The following is a 23355-nucleotide window of genomic DNA, read 5'->3' as shown; positions in this document are numbered from 1 at the left end:
AATGTGATGAATTTTGGGAAATAGAATGTGATGGATTATGGAAAGATGTAATGTGATGGATTGTGGGAAGGTGGAATGTGATGAATTTTGGGAAATAGAATGTGATGGATTATGGAAAGATGTAATGTGATGGATTGTGGGAAGGTGGAATGTGATGGATTGTGGGAAGGTGGAATGTGATGAATTGTGGGAAGGTAGAATCTGATGGATTGTAGGAAGGTGGAATATGTTGGGTTGTGGGAAGGTGAAGTGTGATGGATTGTGGGAAGATGGAATATAATGGATTGTGGGAAAGTGGAATGTGATGGAATATGGGAAAGTGGAATATGATGGAATATGGGAACGAGAAATGTGGTGGTGGGTAATGGGAAGGTGGAAAATGGTGGATTGTGGGAAGGTGAAGTGTGATGGAATGTGGGAAGGTAAAGTGTAATGGATTATGGGAAGTCAGTATGTAATGGATAGTGGAAAGTTAAAATATGTTGGATTGTGGGAAGATGAAGTGTGATGGATTGTGGGAAAATGGAATGTGAATGATTGTGGGAAGGTGGAATGTGTTGGATTGTGGGAAGGTGAAATGTGATGGATTGTGGGAGGATGGAATGTGATGGATTGTGGGAAGGTGGAATGTGATGGATTGTGGGAAGGTTGAATGTGATGGATTGTGGGAAGGTGGAATGTGATGGATTGTGGGAAGATGGAATGTGATGGATTGTGGGAAGATGGAATGTGATGGATTGTGGGAAGGTTAAGTATGATGGATTGTGGGAAGGTGAAGTGTAATAAGTTGTGAGAAGGTTAAGTATGATGGATTGTGGGAAGGTGGTAAGTGATGGATTATATAAAGTGTCACACAATGCATATCGGTGAATGGTTAAATATAATGTACCATACAAGAAGAAAACATTTTGTTTAATTTCATATATTAATGTAACGGAAAAGGTTATGGAAAGGTAATTAATACAAAAATTATTGGGCAGTTTGCGGTACCACCATGGTTTTATCTAAACACTAGATATTTCATTTAAGATGAGATGAGGCCCCTTGGGTAATCAAATCCTAACATTATATATAATGTTAACGTCATTCTAAAATGTTATCAGTAAAATCCCTTCACTAATGCTCACAGAAGGAGCTACTTCACTATTAATGGAAAATTGCCCACGAATCAATAATGATATAACTAAATGTTTAATGTAGTTATTATAAAATCAATCCTCGGTTTACGTTTTAAAAAATCAGTTATGGCTCGAGTTATGATTTAATCTGCGTACTATATAATTATGTCTGGTTCCTTTTTCATCCAATACGATATCAATTTAGTAATTAATGCTTAGAAGACCTGCTTGTGTTGTGTTGTTTTTGTGTATTAAATAATTATAAGGACGAGAATATTTTACTGAAATTCATTTTATTCAGATTATGTGATGAAGTTGTATGGACCAACAGGATTCTTTATGAGCCCAAACTTCCCAGACAACTACAACAATTACGCGGATTTGACGTGGCTGATAACTGTTGCCCCAGGCCAGGCAGTCTTATTGTCATTTGTTGAATTTGATACAGAAGGATATTATGATTTTGTATATGTGTATGATGGACCCGACACCACTGCAACTAAGATCGCCGAGTAAGTATATGTGATGTCAATACAGACTGGAAGTCTGCTACGTTAGAGAAAACTCGAAAACATTCACATAAATATCCACGTAAACTAATCTCTATAAATCCATTCGGAACACACCGATTGTTGCACTGCCTGACTCAAGGGAATACACATATGGTAAATATACATAATTGTGAAGTAATTGAATCCCAGGTATAAATCCCAAAGTCACAAACACACATAGAATAACAAAATAACCCAAATAAATCTAAAGTTAAATTACTGATCCAGAGATACGTCGAGTAAGTCCAAAAATCGCTGCGATTTCTCTTGTTTTTGTACTTATTGGGTGTTTATAGTCAAGATTTAGGTTACAAACTCTTCTTGAGACTATACACTTGTATTTGCTCAATACGAGCCTCGGACCGGCTTCGAAATAGTTCTCATTTTCGTCACTTCCACTTGTTATATCCGATTTCATAATTTTTTCATTTAAGCATCGAACGTCTTTCAGTTGGCACTCATAGCCAATATGAATGCCAGCTGGAGAGGCAAATTCCATGAAGCGCAGCGTGCTTCATGTTGGATTTGCCTCTGTCCATTTCAATGCTTATATTTACATTTGGTTGCAATTTTATATTAAAATACCAAGGGAATTTTGCACCTATAATGAATTAATCATTCGTTGTCGTCAAGGATGGAACAGTCATTTGAACAGCCGTTTTCCGTGATCGCTGGCACGACAATTGTGACGTCAAGATGATAATGATGTAATGAGAAGCGATTGAAGTTCATATTCTATATGACTGCCAACTGCGCTTGGTAAGGTTACATAGTGGGACTGCAGTGAAAATGTAAATATGTGATAAAACTGGTTTCTAACGTACGCCAATAGGTCAAACTTTAGCTTCGTGGAATGTTCTTTACATACGTTCGCCCCCCTCCCAAACTAACCTTAAGGTTTAAGACCCGGATTACATACTTTCGACCCCCTCGACTTTACATACACATCGAGTCCTTTTTTGCCTTGAAAGAACAATGGCCTAAGTAATTTTTTGATGGGTAATTTTATTGGTCTGTTACTAATTTCATATTGTTTCAGTAATATTACACACTGAAGAACGTTACTGGTACTGTTTGCGATTGCGCTTATAAATTTCCCACGGTAGTAAAAAGGAGTTCACACTCAAAGAAGCGTCTCGGTTCGAGCAAAACTAAGTAACTAAGTGGCAATTTACTTTCGTTTTAAATGTCAAAATGGTTGTAGAATACACGGTTAGTTTCTTACAATGCAAGTTTTATTTTGGTGCTCGACACGGAAAGCCGATATGACTCAGCAAAACCTCGTCATCTCGGTTTTCCTAAGTCTTACACCAAAATAACCATTGTATTGTAAGATACAAGTTCTTTACATCCCTACAAACACTTGTCAACAACTCCTTATATGGAGAACGGAATAAAGTGCCCTAATATACACTTCTCTACATCCCTACAAACACTTGTCAACAACTCCTTATATGGAGAACGGAATAAAGTGCCCTAATATACACTTCTCTACATCCCTACAAACACTTGTAAACAACTCCTTATATGGAGAACGGAATATAGTGTCCTAATATACACTTCTCTACATCCCTACATACACAAGTCAACAACTCCTTATATGGAGAACAGAATGCTTATTACCCAAGGGCTATAATGCGTTTAGATCAATGAATTGGCTCATTTATCTTTATATATTAGGGGATGTAGGTCGTTTATATGTAGGGATTGAATGATTTTTTTTAATTTCAATAGCCACTATGAATAGCAGAAGCTATCTACACATCTCGTGGAATGCGTTAGCGCTTCTCGGATTATATACTCTGCTGTTTATAGCCGCTATGAAAATAAGAAAAATACAGTCAATCCATACATTTACGTTAGAATAACTTATGAAAATAAAAATTATTGAAAGGTTATAACATTATTTTTAAAATTATGACATCCATATACAACGAGAAACGAGATTCATGGAACAGCTGGATGACAAAGTCGTTTCACAACGTCGCGTTTTTAAGCTTCCGCCTTCCGGTCGACCTTTTCTTGCAAATGACAAACGATAAACAAGAAATATAGTTAAAATAATATTTGATTGACTTGTTATAGAAAACCTTAGTTGAATTTATATCAAGAAACAACACATGAAAGATAAGACATCAAAATATAGTGGGGGACTATTGTTTCCGTGATGTTTGAAATCAGCTGATCGATGCACGAGAATCGTTGTATTCATAGTGTTTTCATAGGTAAATGTTTGTTTTCGTCAGTTGGTTTATTCAAACATTGACGAAACTCTGAGAATGTAAATATAAGTGAATATTCTCATGATATAACGGGATATAAATATGAATTAATTAGTTTTAAATAATGTATTTACCCAGGAAGTTCAACAAATTCGCGCCACTCTCTTCAATGAACCTGTCTAAAGCTAGTCATGCTTATCGTACTAATTATACATCGTTTGTTTCAGGATGGATGGAACAACTATCCCATACCCGTTCCGGTCCAGTGATCGCTTTATGACAATTCACTTTAGTAGTGATTCAAGCTACACACAGTCTGGATTTTATGCTAACTACAGCGCTGTTGAAGCTGGTATGTGTTACAGGGGTTACATATGAGTGCATAACTTCAAAATTGTATTATAATTAGGTAACTTAGATATAAGATAGAAAGTCGTGATCGCTGTTGTAAATAGGTAACTTTGACATTAGGTAGAAAGTTGTGCTCAGTGTTGTAAATAGATAACTTTGACATTAGGTAAAAAGTTGTGCTTGGTGTTGTAAATAGGTAACTTTGACATTAGGTAGAAAGTTGTGCTCGGTGTTGTAAATAGATAACTTTGACATTAGGTAGAAAGTTGTGCTCGGTGTTGTAAATAGGTAACTTTGACATTAGGTAAAAAGTTGTGCTTGGTGTTGTAAATAGGTAACTTTGACATTAGGTAGAAAGTTGTGCTCGGTGTTGTATGTAAAATAAGGTGTTGCTTGTTGTAAATAGGTAACTTTGACATTAGGTAGAAAGTTGTGCTCGTGTTGTAAATAGTAACTTTGACATTAGGTAAAATTGTGCTGGTGTTGTAATAGTAACTTTGACATAGGTAAAGTTGTGCTTAGGTGTTGTAAAAGTAAAATAGTAACTTTGACATTAGGTAGAAAGTTGTGCTCGGTGTTGTAAATAGGTAACTTTGACATTAGGTAGAAAGTTGTGCTCGGTGTTGTAAATAGGTAACTTTGACATTAGGTAGAAAGTTGTGCTCGGTGTTGTAAATAGGTAACTTTGACATTAGGTAAAAGTTGTGCTGGTTGTAAATAGTAACTTTGACATTAGGTAGAAAGTTGTGCTCGGTGTTGTAAATAGGTAACTTTGACATTAGGTAGAAAGTTGTGCTCGGTGTTGTAAATAGTAACTTTGACATTAGGTAAAAGTTGTGCTCGGTTTGTAAATAGGTAACTTTGACATTAGGTAGAAAGTTGTGCTCGGTTTGTAAATAGTAACTTTGACATTAGGTAAAAGTACTTGACATTAGGTAAAAGTTGTGTCGGTAATAAATTTGACATTAGGTAAAGTTGTGCTCGGTGTTGTAAATAGGTAAGTGGTCTTGTAATAGAAACTTTGACATTAGGTAGAAAGTTGTGCTCGGTGTTGTAAATAGATAACTTTGACATTAGGTAGAAAGTTGTGCTCGGTGTTGTAAATAGGTAACTTTGACATTAGGTAGAAAGTTGTGCTCGGTGTTGTAAATAGGTAACTTTGACATTAGGTAGAAAGTTGTGCTCGGTGTTGTAAATAGATAACTTTGACATTAGGTAAAAAGTTGTGCTCGGTGTTGTAAATAGGTAACTTTGACATTAGGTAGAAAGTTGTGCTCGGTGTTGTAAATAGGTAACTTTGACATTAGGTAGAAAGTTGTGCTCGGTGTTGTAAATAGATAACTTTGACATTAGGTAAAAAGTTGTGCTCGGTGTTGTAAATAGATAACTTTGACATTAGGTAGAAAGTTGTGCTCAGAGTTGTAAATAGATAACTTTGACATTAGGTAGAAAGTTGTGCTCGGTGTTGTAAATAGGTAACTTTGACATTAGGTAGAAAGTTGTGCTCGGTGTTGTAAATAGATAACTTTGACATTAGGTAGAAAGTTGTGCTCGGTGTTGTAAATAGGTAAATATAAGGTAACTTTGACATTAGGTAGAAAGTTGTGCTCGGTGTTGTAAATAGGTAACTTTGACATTAGGTAGAAAGTTGTGCTCGGTGTTGTAAATAGGTAACTTTGACATTAGGTAGAAAGTTGTGCTCGGTGTTGTAAATAGGTAACTTTGACATTAGGTAAAAAGTTGTGCTCGGTGTTGTAAATAGGTAACTTTGACATTAGGTAGAAAGTTGTGCTCGGTGTTGTAAATAGGTAACTTTGACATTAGGTAGAAAGTTGTGCTCGGTGTTGTAAATAGGTAACTTTGACATTAGGTAGAAAGTTGTGCTCGGTGTTGTAAATAGATAACTTTGACATTAGGTAGAAAGTTGTGCTCGGTGTTGTAAACAGTAACTTTGACATTAGGTAGAAAGTTGTGCTCGGTTGTAAATAGATAACTTTGACATTAGGTAAAAAGTTGTGCTCGGTGTTGTAAATAGGTAACTTTGACATTAGGTAGAAAGTTGTGCTCGCTGTTGTAAATAGATAACTTTGACATTAGGTAGAAAGTTGTGCTCGGTGTTGTAAATAGATAACTTTGACATTAGGTAGAAAGTTGTGCTCGTGTTGTAAATAGTAACTTTGACATTAGGTAAAAAGTTGTGCTCGGTTGTAAATAGTAACTTTGACATTAGGTAAAAGTTGTGCTCAGTGTTGTAAATAGGTAACTTTGACATTAGGTAGAAAGTTGTGCTCAGAGTTGTAAATAGATAACTTTGACATAGTAGTTGCTCGTTGTAAAGTAACTTTGACTTAGGTAGTTGTGCTCGGTGTTGTAAAAGATAACTTTGACATTAGTAGAAAGTTGTGCTCGGTGTAAAAGTAACTTTGACATTAGAATTGTCGGTTGTAAAAGTAACTTTGACATTAGGTAAAAGTTGTGCTCGGTGTTGTAAATAGATAACTTTGACATTAGGTAAAAAGTTGTGCTCGGTGTTGTAAATAGGTAACTTTGACATTAGGTAGAAAGTTGTGCTCGGTGTTGTAAATAGGTAACTTTGACATTAGGTAGAAAGTTGTGCTCAGTGTTGTAAAAAGATAACTTTGACATTAGGTAAAAAGTTGTGCTCAGAGTTGTAAACAGGTAACTTTGACATTAGGTAGAAAGTTGTGCTCAGAGTTGTAAATAGATAACTTTGACATTAGGTAGAAAGTTGTGCTCAGAGTTGTAAATAGATAACTTTGACATTAGGTAAAAAGTTGTGCTCGGTGTTGTAAATAGGTAACTTTGACATTAGGTAGAAAGTTGTGCTCAGAGTTGTAAATAGATAACTTTGACATTAGGTAGAAATTTGTGCTCGGTGTTGTAAACAGATAACTTTGACATTAGATAAAAAGTTGTGCTCGGTGTTGTAAATAGATAACTTTGACATTAGGTAAAAAGTTGTGCTCGGTGTTGTAAATAGGTAACTTTGACATTAGGTAGAAAGTTGTGCTCAGAGTTGTAAAAAGATAACTTTGACATTAGGTAGAAAGTTGTGCTCAGAGTTGTAAATAGGTAACTTTGACATTAGGTAGAAAGTTGTGCTCAGAGTTGTAAATAGATAACTTTGACATTAGGTAGAAAGTTGTGCTCGGTGTTGTAAAAAGGTAACTTTGACATTAGGTAGAAAGTTGTGCTCAGAGTTGTAAATAGGTAACTTTGACATAAGGTAGAAAGGTGTGCTCAGAGTTGTAAATAGATAACTTTGACATTAGATAGAAAGTTGTGCTCAGAGTTGTAAACAGGTAACTTTGACATTAGGTAAAAGTTTTATTTTAGTGTTGTTTGCTACAGCGCAATAGCGTTATAAAGTATTTACATATTTTAACTAGGATATTAACACCAGTATCCCGAACAAAATTCTCACTCTCAGTATAAAACACCTTTGAACTATTCTTCTTATAATCAAGCATCTTATGTACCGGTAAAAAAACATACTCTCACATAAATGTATATAAAATGATTATATTTAACCGCGATCAGTCAATCACAAATCATAAAAGACTTCAATATTGTAAAAATATATACATCTATACCAAATGACGTCATCTATATAATCGGTGTAACAACAGGGTATATATTGTCGATGATGTCATCAATATCGACGACATTTTAACGACGTTTTTGTGATGAAAAATCTGGAAAGCAACTGAAAGGTCATCATTTGTTCTACTTTATGGGGGAATCAAGCAAGCATCTGTCAAGTGGACAGTGAAATTCATGACAAATTTCGGCCGTCAGGGGGGTTGAAACCCAATTTTTCACTCTAGTTGAGATATTCCTGTTCATTTGACAGACCCATGACCATTAATAGAATCTTTCCCTAACTTCAGGGTTGGACAACGGAATCACAACACGGAGGGTAATTTATGAATGTCTAACCCAAGGTTTGCTGAGGTTGGACATTCAGGAATTTCCCCGAGGGTAGTTAATGATTCTTTTTCTCTCATATACAAAAGAAAAGAAGGGATAACTGCCTAAAAAGAAGCGTTTTCACCGCGAGATGAACAAAGTTTCGTCGACAGTATGTCATTATTGATGACGTCATTGATAATGCATGGCACGGTTACGCCGCATGAAGTCATGACGTGATGTTATTGTCTTCAGGTTCAAAATGTTAGTGCAGGCAATTTGTCGTACCATTAGGGTTGACAAAGAAATCTCTCAAGCATAAAACCGGTGACAAATCAGTGAATGATTGGAGAATCTGTTACCCTCGTCTCCTTCTGTCATTCCTATACATGTAAACTAATAAATACCCTCAATTTGTTTCAGGAGAATATAAAGGCCCCCAAGGAACCATATTCAGTCCCAATTTCCCACAAAACTATTTCAATAATGCAAACATCACGTGGCTCATCGAAGTTGACAAAAAGGACTTCATTATTATAACATTTGAGTGGTTCGACATTGAGACTGGATGGGATAACCTTTACATATATGATGGAAACGATACATCTGCTCCAATGTTAGCAAAGTAAGTATAAATGTTATCAGTAAAGTATGATTAAAATATCTAATCCAATGTTAGTAGGGTGAGTAAATATGTTATCAAATAAGTATGGTTATAACATCTACTTCAATGTAAGCAGAGTTTGTAAATATGTTATCAGTATAGTGTGGTTATAACATCTACTCCAATGTTAGTAGGGTAAGTAAATGTTATCAGTATAGTGTGGTTATAACATCTACTCCAATGTTAGTAGGGTAAGTAAATGTTATCAGTAAAGTGTGGTTATAACATCTACTCCAATGTTAGCCGGGTGTGTAAATATGTTATCAGTAAAGTGTGGTTATAACATCTACTCCAATGTTAGCAGGGTAAGTAAATATGTTATGAGTAAAGTGTGGTTATAACATCTACTCCAATGTAAGCAGAGTTAGTGAATATGTTATCAGCAAAGTGTGATTATAACATATACTCCAATGTTAGCAGGGTAAGTAAATATGTTATCAGTAAAGTATGGTTATAACATTTATTCCACTGTTAGCAGAGTTAGTGAATATGTTTTCAGTAAAGTATGGTTATAACATCTACTCCAGGGTTAGCAGGGTAAGTGAATATGTTATCAGTAAAGTATGGTTATAACATCTTCTCCAATGTTAGCAGGGTAAGTAAATATGTTTGCAGTAAAGTATGATTATAATATCTACTTCAATGTTAGCAGGGTAAGTAAATATGTTATCAGTAAAGTTTGGTTATAACATCTACTCCAATGTAAGCTGAGTTAGTGAATATGGTATCAGTAAAGTGTGGTTATAACATCGACTCCAATGTTAGCAGAGTAAGTAAATATGTTATCAGTAAAGTATGGTTATAACATCTACTCCAATGTTAGCAGAGGAAGTAAATATGTTATCAGTAACGTATGGTTATAACATCTACTCCAATGTTAGTAGAGTAGGGACTTGTTCGATGAATTGTGACCTATTCTGGGTTACAATCATTGTCATGTTTTCCGCTGGACTGTGGCACAGACTAGACAGATACATGTACATGCATGTAGTCGGATCGTATAATGTACATCAAACAAATTAGATACATTACAGGACTATTGTAAGAGGAGTTAAGTAAACTATATAGTGTTCTGCAATGCCCCCTATCAATGGATTATAACCAGAGCAGCAGACACAACTTTGTCTTGTGAACTCCTTTTAAACTACTAAAAATATTTTGATAAAATTTGGTACATAACCCTGACATAAAAGGAAGTTGAGGAAACTAGTTGAGGAGTTATTACTTATTTAAAGGCTTAATTGGCCCAAGCAGGGGTTTTAGTCTGCCACTCTGGCGACAGTTCTAGTTTCTTATATTACTTATATGACGTCTGAACATAATACAAAGTTATTCCCTTATAGGATTGCTTCGCAAGAAAAACATAAGTCATCATTTATGTCTTAAACACGACTCTTATAAAACCAGATAAATAGATATTTCCGTTCTACTTTCAGTTTCCCGTTTGATCTATGTTAAACCATATGGGCATATCAGGCTATGGACTCCGATCTGGTCAAGCGTATGAATATTTAACGTTTCCGTCGCGTCACTGACAATGTATACAATGTATAATTACGCCTATACATAACGGTCAAATAAAGTGGTTTTAAAGTTGTGCGGTCTCTGAAATCTAATAGTATTATCATGTTAACAAAATAGCATGTTTTTAAGGAATTATTTTATTTTTTGTTTGTTACTGGTGTATAGTAAACTGCATTTGATGGACAAATATTTTAAATGACATTCGTTAGCGCGTCATGTTGAAATATCTGTCCAACAAATGCAGTTTACATACCAGTGAACAACAACATAATAAAAATTATTCCTTAGATTTAGATTTCAGTCGACTATTTCTTTTAACTTTGATGTTCCGATAAAACAAAACATCGTTGGGTTTTTTTTCAACCTTATACGTTTGATGTAACAACCGGTCAATTGATGGAATCCTGGACAGCTGGCTCCAATTTGGCGGGAAATGTTGTCAAGTTAAAAAAGTACACAGAATATAATTCCACAATAATACTATCTTTTTCTTTCCATGGATGCAATATTTCTCAAATATTTTATTTTCTGAAATATAATTTAAGATATTCAATACATTCAAATTGTTCAATTGAAGAATTAGAAATACAGAAACAATATAAGCCGAATCTGATGCGCATTAACACTACTTGCGGAAGTCAGTGTTCTAGTGTATGTATTCATGGGCGACAACCGACTGCGTGTACGCAAGTGTAAACGATTTAGCAGTTGGCAAGGTTATATTGAACAATGTAAACCCCTGCTAGAGTCTGTTCACTTAGAAGCCGCAAGGATTATAACGGAGTTGCGCAGAGTTATCTTCCATGAAATACTATATAAAGAACTAGCTTGGGAATCTTTCTGATCGATGTCAAAAGCACTAACGTATTATTATGTTTAAGATACTCCGTGACTTTGCTCCACAGCATTTGACAGAAATTTTACAACCATTTTCATATCAGCCTGAAATTATATCAGCCTGAAAATGAGAGATATCCACTAGGCATGACAAGATATTTTCATATCCCTATGTGCAGAACTGCAAGTTACTACTAGGTAACTTACTACTACTAAGTACCTTTGGGGAATTTAATTCTTTCGCTTTAAACTTTGACTTATCGAATCTTTATACTGTTGCACAATTTAAAACATTAACATTAATAAAATGGAACCTTAAATAACAAATATCTTTATAAACAAAGGTTCTCGAATTATGAATTTTACTCTTTGCCAGCTCAAAATTTTTCTCTAGCAATCTAAATTCTGACCTATTTCGCGATTATCTGAAATATTCTCCAATTTGTTCTTGTGGCCTTGGTGATGAAACAACCGAACACTATCTTTTATATGACCGTTATTTAATGAACAAATATCATCACTCAGAACCAAAATACATAACTCTAATATCTCCAACTCGCATAATAACTTAAATTCTACAACATGACTGTGACAACTGTGATGAAAAAAAATACATATTTATTGCAATGTATATCAGAATTTAAAACATAGTTGTGATTTCATCTATTGTTGTTTCTGTACTTTAACTCCTGGATTATGGGACCATTACCTGTAACTGTTCTATATGTTACCTTTTACTGTCTTATATGTGACTCTAATATAAGACAGTCACTTATAAGACAGTAAAAGGTAGCTTATGGGAGAGTTACACAATACGGATGAGTACATGTCTCCAGGCATAATCCCATAATTATGCTAACACACAACATGCCGGAATATTCCATGATTTTTAAATTAAAATTAGGATAAAATACCACACAATGAATATGAAGAGAATTTAATTCTCTATTGATGCAGAATCAAACCCATCCACAAATTTTCCTCCTTATAATGAATTCACCATTTAACACTTATCTACAGCATTAACTCCAATTTCCGCTTTCTGAAAACCTTGGTTTTGTACACCACTTTTGACTTTGAATTTCCAAATCATCTACACTGTAGTTTTACACTTATTTGATTTTGTTTCGACAATATTTCAGAATTTCACCTAAATCTCATTGGCTTGTTGAATGAAATTGCACATGGTATAAACAAAGATTGTCCCTAGATAGGTCGAAAATTTAAATCCTCTGAATTCAATGTAAGTTCTGGGGGCACCAACTGTATTGAACTAGCCTGGAATATCACTATTATATGCGATCATTTTAGCAAGACGCTTTCAAACAAACGCCTAAATTACAAGTCTAGTTTCATATGTCATTTCTTGATCAAACATTGGACAGACATGTCCTTTTAGGAATAAAAGTCACTAAAGTCACCTTATTATATTGCTTAAATTAATATTAGAAAGCAATATTCCTTCATCACTGTCGGTGCACATGGTTAAAGTGAATTTACAGATAGTTGTCCAACCCAAAAGCGTGCTTCATGCAATCCGTTCATGAATGCTATTCATCACATATAACACAGGCAAAGTTTATTCTATGTTGCCATTGTCTATATTGAATTTGTCATGGTTGAATGCACATTGGTAGATTTACCTGAGCTCATTGACAAAGACACAAAAAACTGGCTTATATTAGAAATGAAAGTGTTCGCACAAAGACTTGCTGTGTTTTAAGTTAGAGATAAGCCTCAAACTGTACAATATGTTGGAGAGAGAACAGATCTTGATCTGACGGGCCTCGATACAGTTCTTTCTCTGACATATTGTACAGTTTTCGGTTTATCTCCAAAACATCTATCTGAAACTAATTTTTTTTTAGATTATTCTACGGTGATAGGTTGGGGAGATACACTAATAATAATATTCATTCATAATGTAATGTTAAATGTCAAAATATTTTGTCGGTAATTGTAATTGTACTATACCGAATTTGTTTGGAGATGGCTAATACAGACTTTGTCTGTTGCCAAATCCATTTGCATATTATTTGCAATAAAATTTATTGAAATGAAATAAGTAATAAACATATACTAGATCGGACGTACAGTTGATATGAATCCTAGCGGTCCAAACGATAAATATTAATTCTTTTTATCTTCCTTTCGAATTGGCTTCATATCAACTATATGTCCAATCTGGTAACAGTTTATTGCTTAAATAAACACAGAAACTGACATTATTTCAATTTGTTTTTTTTATATTTATTGCAAAGACAAGTTATTGTTATTATATACATTGATTTTTATTTGAAATATTAATTCAAATAAACGTATATAAATGATATAAAGCAAAACATAACAAGCGACCTAGACACTAATGTACTAATGCAGTCTTGCGGTATCATTTCAGATTGACGGGAACTTTTTCACCTGAATCCATCTCATCCACAGGAAGTTCTATGCTGTTACATTTTCGGTCTGACAATTCCATTACCACATCTGGTTTTCACATCAACTATCACACCAAGCAAAGTATGTACGAAATAAAACCGAACTCAAATGTTACATGTCAAAATTCAACGGCTTCTAGTCAAAATACAACAGTAACGTGTTAAAATCCCACTGTTACATGTCAAAATCCGTCTGTTACATGTCAAAATTAAACTTTTACATGTCCTTATTAAACTGTTACATGTCAGTCAAAATACAAATGTTATATATTAAAATTAAACTGTTGGCCATCACACCACACAAAGTAGGTACACAATAATACACGTCAACTGTTGGTCATCACACAACACAAAGTAGGTACAAAATAATACACATCAACTGTTGGCCATCACACCACACAAAGTAGGTACAAAATAATACACGTCAACTGTTGGTCATCACACCACACAAAGTAGGTACAAAATAATACACATCAACTGTTGGTCATCACACCACACAAAGTAGGTACAAAATAATACACATCAACTGTTGGTCATCACACCACACAAAGTAGGTACAAAATAATACACATCAACTGTTGGTCATCACACCACACAAAGTAGGTACAAAATAATACACATCAACTGTTGGTCATCACACCACAACAAAGTAGGTACAAAATAATACACTCAAACTGTTGGTCATCACACCACACAAAGTAGGTACAAAATAATACACGTCAACTGTTGGTCATCACACCACACAAAGTAGGTACAAAATAATACACGTCAACTGTTGGTCATCACACCACACAAAGTAGGTACAAAATAATACACATCAACTGTTGGTCATCACACCACACAAAGTAGGTACAAAATAATACACGTCAACTGTTGGTCATCACACACACACAAAGTAGGTACAAAATAATACACATCAACTGTTGGTCATCACACCACACACAAAGTAGGTACAAAATAATACACATCAACTGTTGGTCATCACACCACACAAAGTAGGTACAAAATAATACACGTCAACTGTTGGTCATCACACCACACAAAGTAGGTACAAAATAATACACGTCAACTGTTGGTCATCACACCACACAAAGTAGGTACAAAATAATACACGTCAAACTGTTGGTCATCACACACACAAAGTAGGTACAAAATAATACACGTCAACTGTTGGTCATCACACCACACAAAGTAGGTACAAAATAATACACATCAACTGTTGGTCATCACACCACACAAAGTAGGTACAAAATAATACACATCAACTGTTGGTCATCACACCACACAAAGTAGGTACAAAATAATACACATCAACTGTTGGTCATCACACACACAAAGTAGGTACAAAATACAAAAATAACACACTCAACTGTTGGTCATCACACCACACAAAGTAGGTACAAAATAATACACATCAACTGTTGGTCATCACACCACACAAAGTAGGTACAAAATAATACACATCAACTGTTGGTCATCACACCACACAAAGTAGGTACAAAATAATACACATCAACTGTTGGTCATCACACCACACAAAGTAGGTACAAAATAATACACATCAACTGTTGGCCCACACACAAGTAGGTACACATAATACACAAAGTTGGTATCACACCACACAAAGTAGGTACAAAATAATACACATCAACTGTTGGTCATCACACCACACAAAGTAGGTACAAAATAATACACATCAACTGTTGGTCATCACACCACACAAAGTAGGTACAAATAATACACGTCAACTGTTGGTCATCACACCACACAAAGTAGGTACAAAATAATACACGTCAACTGTTGGTCATCACACCACACAAAGTAGGTACAAAATAATACACGTCAACTGTTGGTCATCACACCACACAAAGTAGGTACAAAATAATACACATCAACTGTTGGTCATCACACCACACAAAGTAGGTACAAATAATACACGTCAACTGTTGGTCATCACACCACACAAAGTAGGTACAAAATAATACACATCAACTGTTGGTCATCACACCACACAAAGTAGGTACAAAATAATACACGTCAACTGTTGGTCATCACACCACACAAAGTAGGTACAAAATAATACACATCAACTGTTGGTCATCACACCACACAAAGTAGGTACAAAATAATACACATCAACTGTTGGTCATCACACCACACAAAGTAGGTACAAAATAATACACATCAACTGTTGGTCATCACACCACACAAAGTAGGTACAAAATAATACACGTCAACTGTTGGTCATCACACCACACAAAGTAGGTACAAAATAATACACATCAACTGTTGGTCATCACACCACACAAAGTAGGTACAAAATAATACACGTCAACTGTTGGTCATCACACCACACAAAGTAGGTACAAAATAATACACGTCAACTGTTGGTCATCACACCACACAAAGTAGGTACAAAATAATACACATCAACTGTTGGTCATCACACCACACAAAGTAGGTACAAAATAATACACATCAACTGTTGGTCATCACACCACACAAAGTAGGTACAAAATAATACACGTCAACTGTTGGTCATCACACCACACAAAGTAGGTACAAAATAATACACATCAACTGTTGGTCATCACACCACACAAAGTAGGTACAAAATAATACACGTCAACTGTTGGTCATCACACCACACAAAGTAGGTACAAAATAATACACGTCAACTGTTGGTCATCACACCACACAAAGTAGGTACAAAATAATACACGTCAACTGTTGGTCATCACACCACACAAAGTAGGTACAAAATAATACACATCAACTGTTGGTCATCACACCACACAAAGTAGGTACAAAATAATACACGTCAACTGTTGGTCATCACACCACACAAAGTAGGTACAAAATAATACACATCAACTGTTGGTCATCACACCACACAAAAGTAGGTACAAAATAATACACATCAACTGTTGGTCATCACACCACACAAAGTAGGTACAAAATAATACACATCAACTGTTGGTCATCACACCACACAAAGTAGGTACACAATAATACACATCAACTGTTGGTCATCACACCACACAAAGTAGGTACAAAATAATACACATCAACTGTTGGTCATCACACCACACAAAGTAGGTACAAAATAATACACGTCAACTGTTGGTCATCACACCACACAAAGTAGGTACAAAATAATACACGTCAACTGTTGGTCATCACACCACACAAAGTAGGTACAAAATAATACACATCAACTGTTGGTCATCACACCACACAAAGTAGGTACAAAATAATACACATCAACTGTTGGTCATCACACCACACAAAGTAGGTACAAAATAATACACATCAACTGTTGGTCATCACACCACACAAAGTAGGTACAAAATAATACACGTCAACTGTTGGTCATCACACCACACACAAAAGTAGGTACAAAATAATACACATCAACTGTTGGTCATCACACCACACAAAGTAGGTACAAAATAATACACATCAACTGTTGGTCATCACACCACTGTACAAACCTCACTGTTGGTCACACCACACAAAGTAGGTACAAAATAATACACATCAACTGTTGGTCATCACACCACACAAAGTAGGTACAAAATAATACACATCAACTGTTGGTCATCACACCACACAAAGTAGGTACAAAATAATACACGTCAACTGTTGGTCATCACACCACACAAAGTAGGTACAAAATAATACACATCAACTGTTGGTCATCACACCACACAAAGTAGGTACAAAATAATACACATCAACTGTTGGTCATCACACCACACAAAGTAGGTACAAAATAATACACATCAACTGTTGGTCATCACACCACACAAAGTAGGTACAAAATAATACACATCAACTGTTGGTCATCACACCACACAAAGTAGGTACAAAATAATACACATCAACTGTTGGTCATCACACCACACAAAGTAGGTACAAAATAATACACATCAACTGTTGGTCATCACACCACACAAAGTAGGTACAAAATAATACACATCAACTGTTGGTCATCACACCACACAAAGTAGGTACAAAATAATACACGTCAACTGTTGGTCATCACACCACACAAAGTAGGTACAAAATAATACACATCAACTGTTGGTCATCACACCACACAAAGTAGGTACAAAATAATACACGTCAACTGTTGGTCATCACACCACACAAAGTAGGTACAAAATAATACACATCAACTGTTGGTCATCACACCACACAAAGTAGGTACAAAATAATACACATCAACTGTTGGTCATCATCACACCACACAAAGTAGGTACAAAATAATACACATCAACTGTTGGTCATCACACCACACAAAGTAGGTACAAAATAATACACATCAACTGTTGGTCATCACACCACACAAAGTAGGTACAAAATAATACACATCAACTGTTGGTCATCACACCACACAAAGTAGGTACAAAATAATACACATCAACTGTTGGTCATCACACCACACAAAGTAGGTACAAAATAATACACATCAACTGTTGGTCATCACACCACACAAAGTAGGTACAAAATAATACACATCAACTGTTGGTCATCACACCACACAAAGTAGGTACAAAATAATACACGTCAACTGTTGGTCAACATCACACCACACAAAGTAGGTACAAAATAATACACATCAACTGTTGGTCATCACACCACACAAAGTAGGTACAAAATAATACACGTCAACTGTTGGTCATCACACCACACAAAGTAGGTACAAAATAATACACGTCAACTGTTGGTCATCACACCACACAAAGTAGGTACACAATAATACACACTCAACTGTTGGTCATCACACCACACAAAGTAGGTACAAAATAATACACTCAACTGTTGGCATCACACCACACAAAGTAGGTACAAAATAATACACATCAACTGTTGGTCATCACACCACACAAAGTAGGTACAAAATAATACACATCAACTGTTGGTCATCACACCACACAAAGTAGGTACAAAATAATACACATCAACTGTTGGCATCACACCACACAAAGTAGGTACAAAATAATACACGTCAACTGTTGGTCATCACACCACACAAAGTAGGTACAAAATAATACACATCAACTGTTGGTCATCACACCACACAAAGTAGGTACAAAATAATACACATCAACTGTTGGTCATCACACCACACAAAGTAGGTACAAAATAATACACATCAACTGTTGGTCATCACACCACACAAAGTAGGTACAAAATAATACACGTCAACTGTTGGTCATCACACCACACAAAGTAGGTACAAAATAATACACATCAACTGTTGGTCATCACACCACACAAAGTAGGTACAAAATAATACACATCAACTGTTGGTCATCACACCACACACAAAGTAGGTACAAAATAATACACATCAACTGTTGGTCATCACACCACACAAAGTAGGTACAAAATAATACACATCAACTGTTGGTCATCACACCACACAAAAGTAGGTACAAAATAATACACATCAACTGTTGGTCATCACACCACACAAAGTAGGTACAAAATAATACACATCAACTGTTGGTCATCACACCACACAAAGTAGGTACAAAATAATACACATCAACTGTTGGTCATCACACCACACAAAGTAGGTACAAAATAATACACATCAACTGTTGGTCATCACACCACACAAAGTAGGTACAAAATAATACACATCAACTGTTGGTCATCACACCACACAAAGTAGGTACAAAATAATACACATCAACTGTTGGTCATCACACCACACAAAGTAGGTACAAAATAATACACATCAACTGTTGGTCATCACACCACACAAAGTAGGTACAAAATAATACACGTCAACTGTTGGCCATCACACCACACAAAGTAGGTACAAAATAATACACGTCAACTGTTGGCCATCACACCACACAAAGTAGGTACAAAATAATACACGTCAACTGTTGGTCATCACACCACACAAAGTAGGTACAAAATAATACACATCAACTGTTGGTCATCACACCACACAAAGTAGGTACAAAATAATACACGTCAACTGTTGGTCATCACACCACACAAAGTAGGTACAAAATAATACACGTCAACTGTTGGTCATCACACCACACAAAGTAGGTACAAAATAATACACGTCAACTGTTGGTCATCACACCACACAAAGTAGGTACAAAATAATACACGTCAACTGTTGGTCATCACACCACACAAAGTAGGTACAAAATAATACACGTCAACTGTTGGTCATCACACACACACAAAGTAGGTACAAAATAATACACGTCAACTGTTGGTCATCACACCACACAAAGTAGGTACAAAATAATACACGTCAACTGTTGGTCATCACACCACACACAAAGTAGGTACAAAATAATACACGTCAACTGTTGGTCATCACACCACACAAAGTAGGTACAAAATAATACACGTCAACTGTTGGTTCACACCACACAAAGTAGGTACAAAATAATACACGTCAACTGTTGGTCATCACACCACACAAAGTAGGTACAAAATAATACACATCAACTGTTGGCCATCACACTACACAAAGTAGGTACAAAATAATACACGTCAACTGTTGGTCATCACACCACACAAAGTAGGTACAAAATAATACACATCAACTGTTGGTCATCACACCACACACAGTAGGTAAAAATAATACACATCAACTGTTGGTCATCACACCACACAAAGTAGGTACAAAATAATACACATCAACTGTTGGTCATCACACCACACAAAGTAGGTACACAATAATACACATCAACTGTTGGTCATCACACCACACAAAGTAGGTACACAATAATACACGTCAACTGTTGGTCATCACACCACACAAAGTAGGTACAAAATAATACACGTCAACTGTTGGTCATCACACCACACAAAGTAGGTACAAAATAATACACATCAACTGTTGGTCATCACACCACACAAAGTAGGTACAAAATAATACACATCAACTGTTGGTCATCACACCACACAAAGTAGGTACAAAATAATACACGTCAACTGTTGGTCATCACACCACACAAAGTAGGTACAAAATAATACACATCAACTGTTGGTCATCACACTACACAAAGTAGGTACACAATAATACACATCAACTGTTTGTCATCACACCACACAAAGTAGGTACAAAATAATACACATCAACTGTTGGTCATCACACCACACAAAGTAGGTACAAAATAATACACATCAACTGTTGGTCATCACACCACACAAAGTAGGTACAAAATAATACACATCAACTGTTGGTCATCACACCACACAAAGTAGGTACAAAATAATACACATCAACTGTTGGTCATCACACCACACAAAGTAGGTACAAAATAATACACATCAACTGTTGGTCATCACACCACACAAAGTAGGTACAAAATAATACACATCAACTGTTGGCATCACACCACACAAAGTAGGTACAAAATAATACACGTCAACTGTTGTCATCACACACACACAAAGTAGGTACAAAATAATACACGTCAACTGTTGGTCATCACACCACACAAAGTAGGTACAAAATAATACACGTCAACTGTTGGTCATCACACCACACAAAGTAGGTACAAAATAATACACATCAACTGTTGGTCATCACACCACACAAAGTAGGTACAAAATAATACACATCAACTGTTGGTCATCACACCACACAAAGTAGGTACAAAATAATACACGTCAACTGTTGGTCATCACACCACACAAAGTAGGTACAAAATAATACACATCAACTGTTGGTCATCACACCACACAAAGTAGGTACAAAATAATACACATCAACTGTTGGTCATCACACCACACAAAGTAGGTACAAAATAATACACGTCAACTGTTGGTCATCACACCACACAAAGTAGGTACAAAATAATACACATCAACTGTTGGTCATCACACCACACAAAAGTAGGTACAAAATAATACACGTCAACTGTTGGTCATCACACCACACAAAGTAGGTACAAAATAATACACATCAACTGTTGGTCATCACACCACACAAAGTAGGTACAAAATAATACACATCAACTGTTGGTCATCACACCACACAAAGTAGGTACAAAATAATACACATCAACTGTTGGTCATCACACCACACAAAGTAGGTACAAAATAATACACATCAACTGTTGGTCATCACACCACACAAAGTAGGTACAAAATAATACACATCAACTGTTGGTCATCACACCACACAAAGTAGGTACAAAATAATACACGTCAACTGTTGGTCATCACACCACACAAAGTAGGTACAAAAATAATACACGTCAACTGTTGGTCATCACACTACACAAAGTAGGTACAAAATAATACACATCAACTGTTGGTCATCACACCACACAAAGTAGGTACAAAATAATACACATCAACTGTTGGTCATCACACCACACAAAGTAGGTACAAAATAATACACGTCAACTGTTGGTCATCACACCACACAAAGTAGGTACAAAATAACACACATCAACTGTTGGTCATTACACCACACACAGTAGGTAAAAATAATACACGTCAACTGTTGGCCATTACACCACACACAGTAGGTACAAAATAATACACGTCAACTGTTGGTCATCACACCACACAAAGTAGGTACAAAATAATACACATCAACTGTTGGTCATCACACCACACAAAGTAGGTACAAAATAATACACGTCAACTGTTGGTCATCACACCACACAAAGTAGGTACAAAATAATACACATCAACTGTTGGTCATCACACCACACAAAGTAGGTACAAAATAATACACGTCAACTGTTGGTCATCACACCACACACAGTAGGTACAAAATAATACACATCAACTGTTGGTCATCACACCACACAAAGTAGGTACAAAATAATACACATCAACTGTTGGTCATCACACCACACAAAGTAGGTACAAAATAATACACATCAACTGTTGGTCATCACACCACACAAAGTAGGTACAAAATAATACACATCAACTGTTGGTCATCACACCACACAAAGTAGGTACAAAATAATACACGTCAACTGTTGGTCATCACACACACAAAGTAGGTACAAAATAATACACGTCAACTGTTGGTCATCACACCACACAAAGTAGGTATATAATGATACATTTCAACTGTTGGCCATCACACCAAACAAAGTAGGTACAAAATAATACACGTCAACTGTTGGTCATCACACCACACAAAGTAGGTACAAAATAATACACATCAACTGTTGGTCATCACACCACACAAAGTAGGTACAAAATAATACACGTCAACTGTTGGTCATCACACCACACAAAGTAGGTACAAAATAATACACGTCAACTGTTGGTCATCACACCACACAAAGTAGGTACAAAATAATACACGTCAACTGTTGGTCATCACACCACACAAAGTAGGTACAAAATAATACACGTCAACTGTTGGTCATCACACCACACAAAGTAGGTACAAAATAATACACGTCAACTGTTGGTCATCACACCACACAAAGTAGGTACAAAATAATACACGTCAACTGTTGGTCATCACACCACACAAAGTAGGTACAAAATAATACACATCAACTGTTGGTCATCACACCACACAAAGTAGGTACAAAATAATACACATCAACTGTTGGTCATCACACCACACAAAGTAGGTACAAAATAATACACATCAACTGTTGGTCATCACACCACACAAAGTAGGTACAAAATAATACACGTCAACTGTTGGTCATCACACCACACAAAGTAGGTACAAAATAATACACG

The 23355-nt window shown here is 35.7% G+C and overlaps 1 protein-coding gene across 4 annotated transcripts in view; it reads left to right on the top strand.

Annotated features, from left to right (window-relative positions):
- The window catches only part of LOC138309056 (uncharacterized), a 224345-nt gene that overhangs the window by 92762 nt on the left and 108228 nt on the right, over positions 1–23355 (top strand). For all 4 annotated transcript variants that reach the window (XM_069250180.1, XM_069250182.1, XM_069250181.1 and 1 more), the window contains 4 exons: positions 1420–1630; positions 4119–4243; positions 8596–8797; positions 13596–13717. In XM_069250180.1, coding sequence (XP_069106281.1) covers positions 1420–1630; positions 4119–4243; positions 8596–8797; positions 13596–13717 — 660 coding nt within the window. The remainder of the gene's footprint in view (positions 1–1419; positions 1631–4118; positions 4244–8595; positions 8798–13595; positions 13718–23355) is intronic.

Source organism: Argopecten irradians, chromosome 15 (assembly GCF_041381155.1).
Source record: "Argopecten irradians isolate NY chromosome 15, Ai_NY, whole genome shotgun sequence".
In the NCBI taxonomy this organism is placed as follows: Eukaryota; Metazoa; Mollusca; class Bivalvia; order Pectinida; family Pectinidae; genus Argopecten; species Argopecten irradians.
This window is presented reverse-complemented; position numbering and strand designations above follow the sequence as displayed.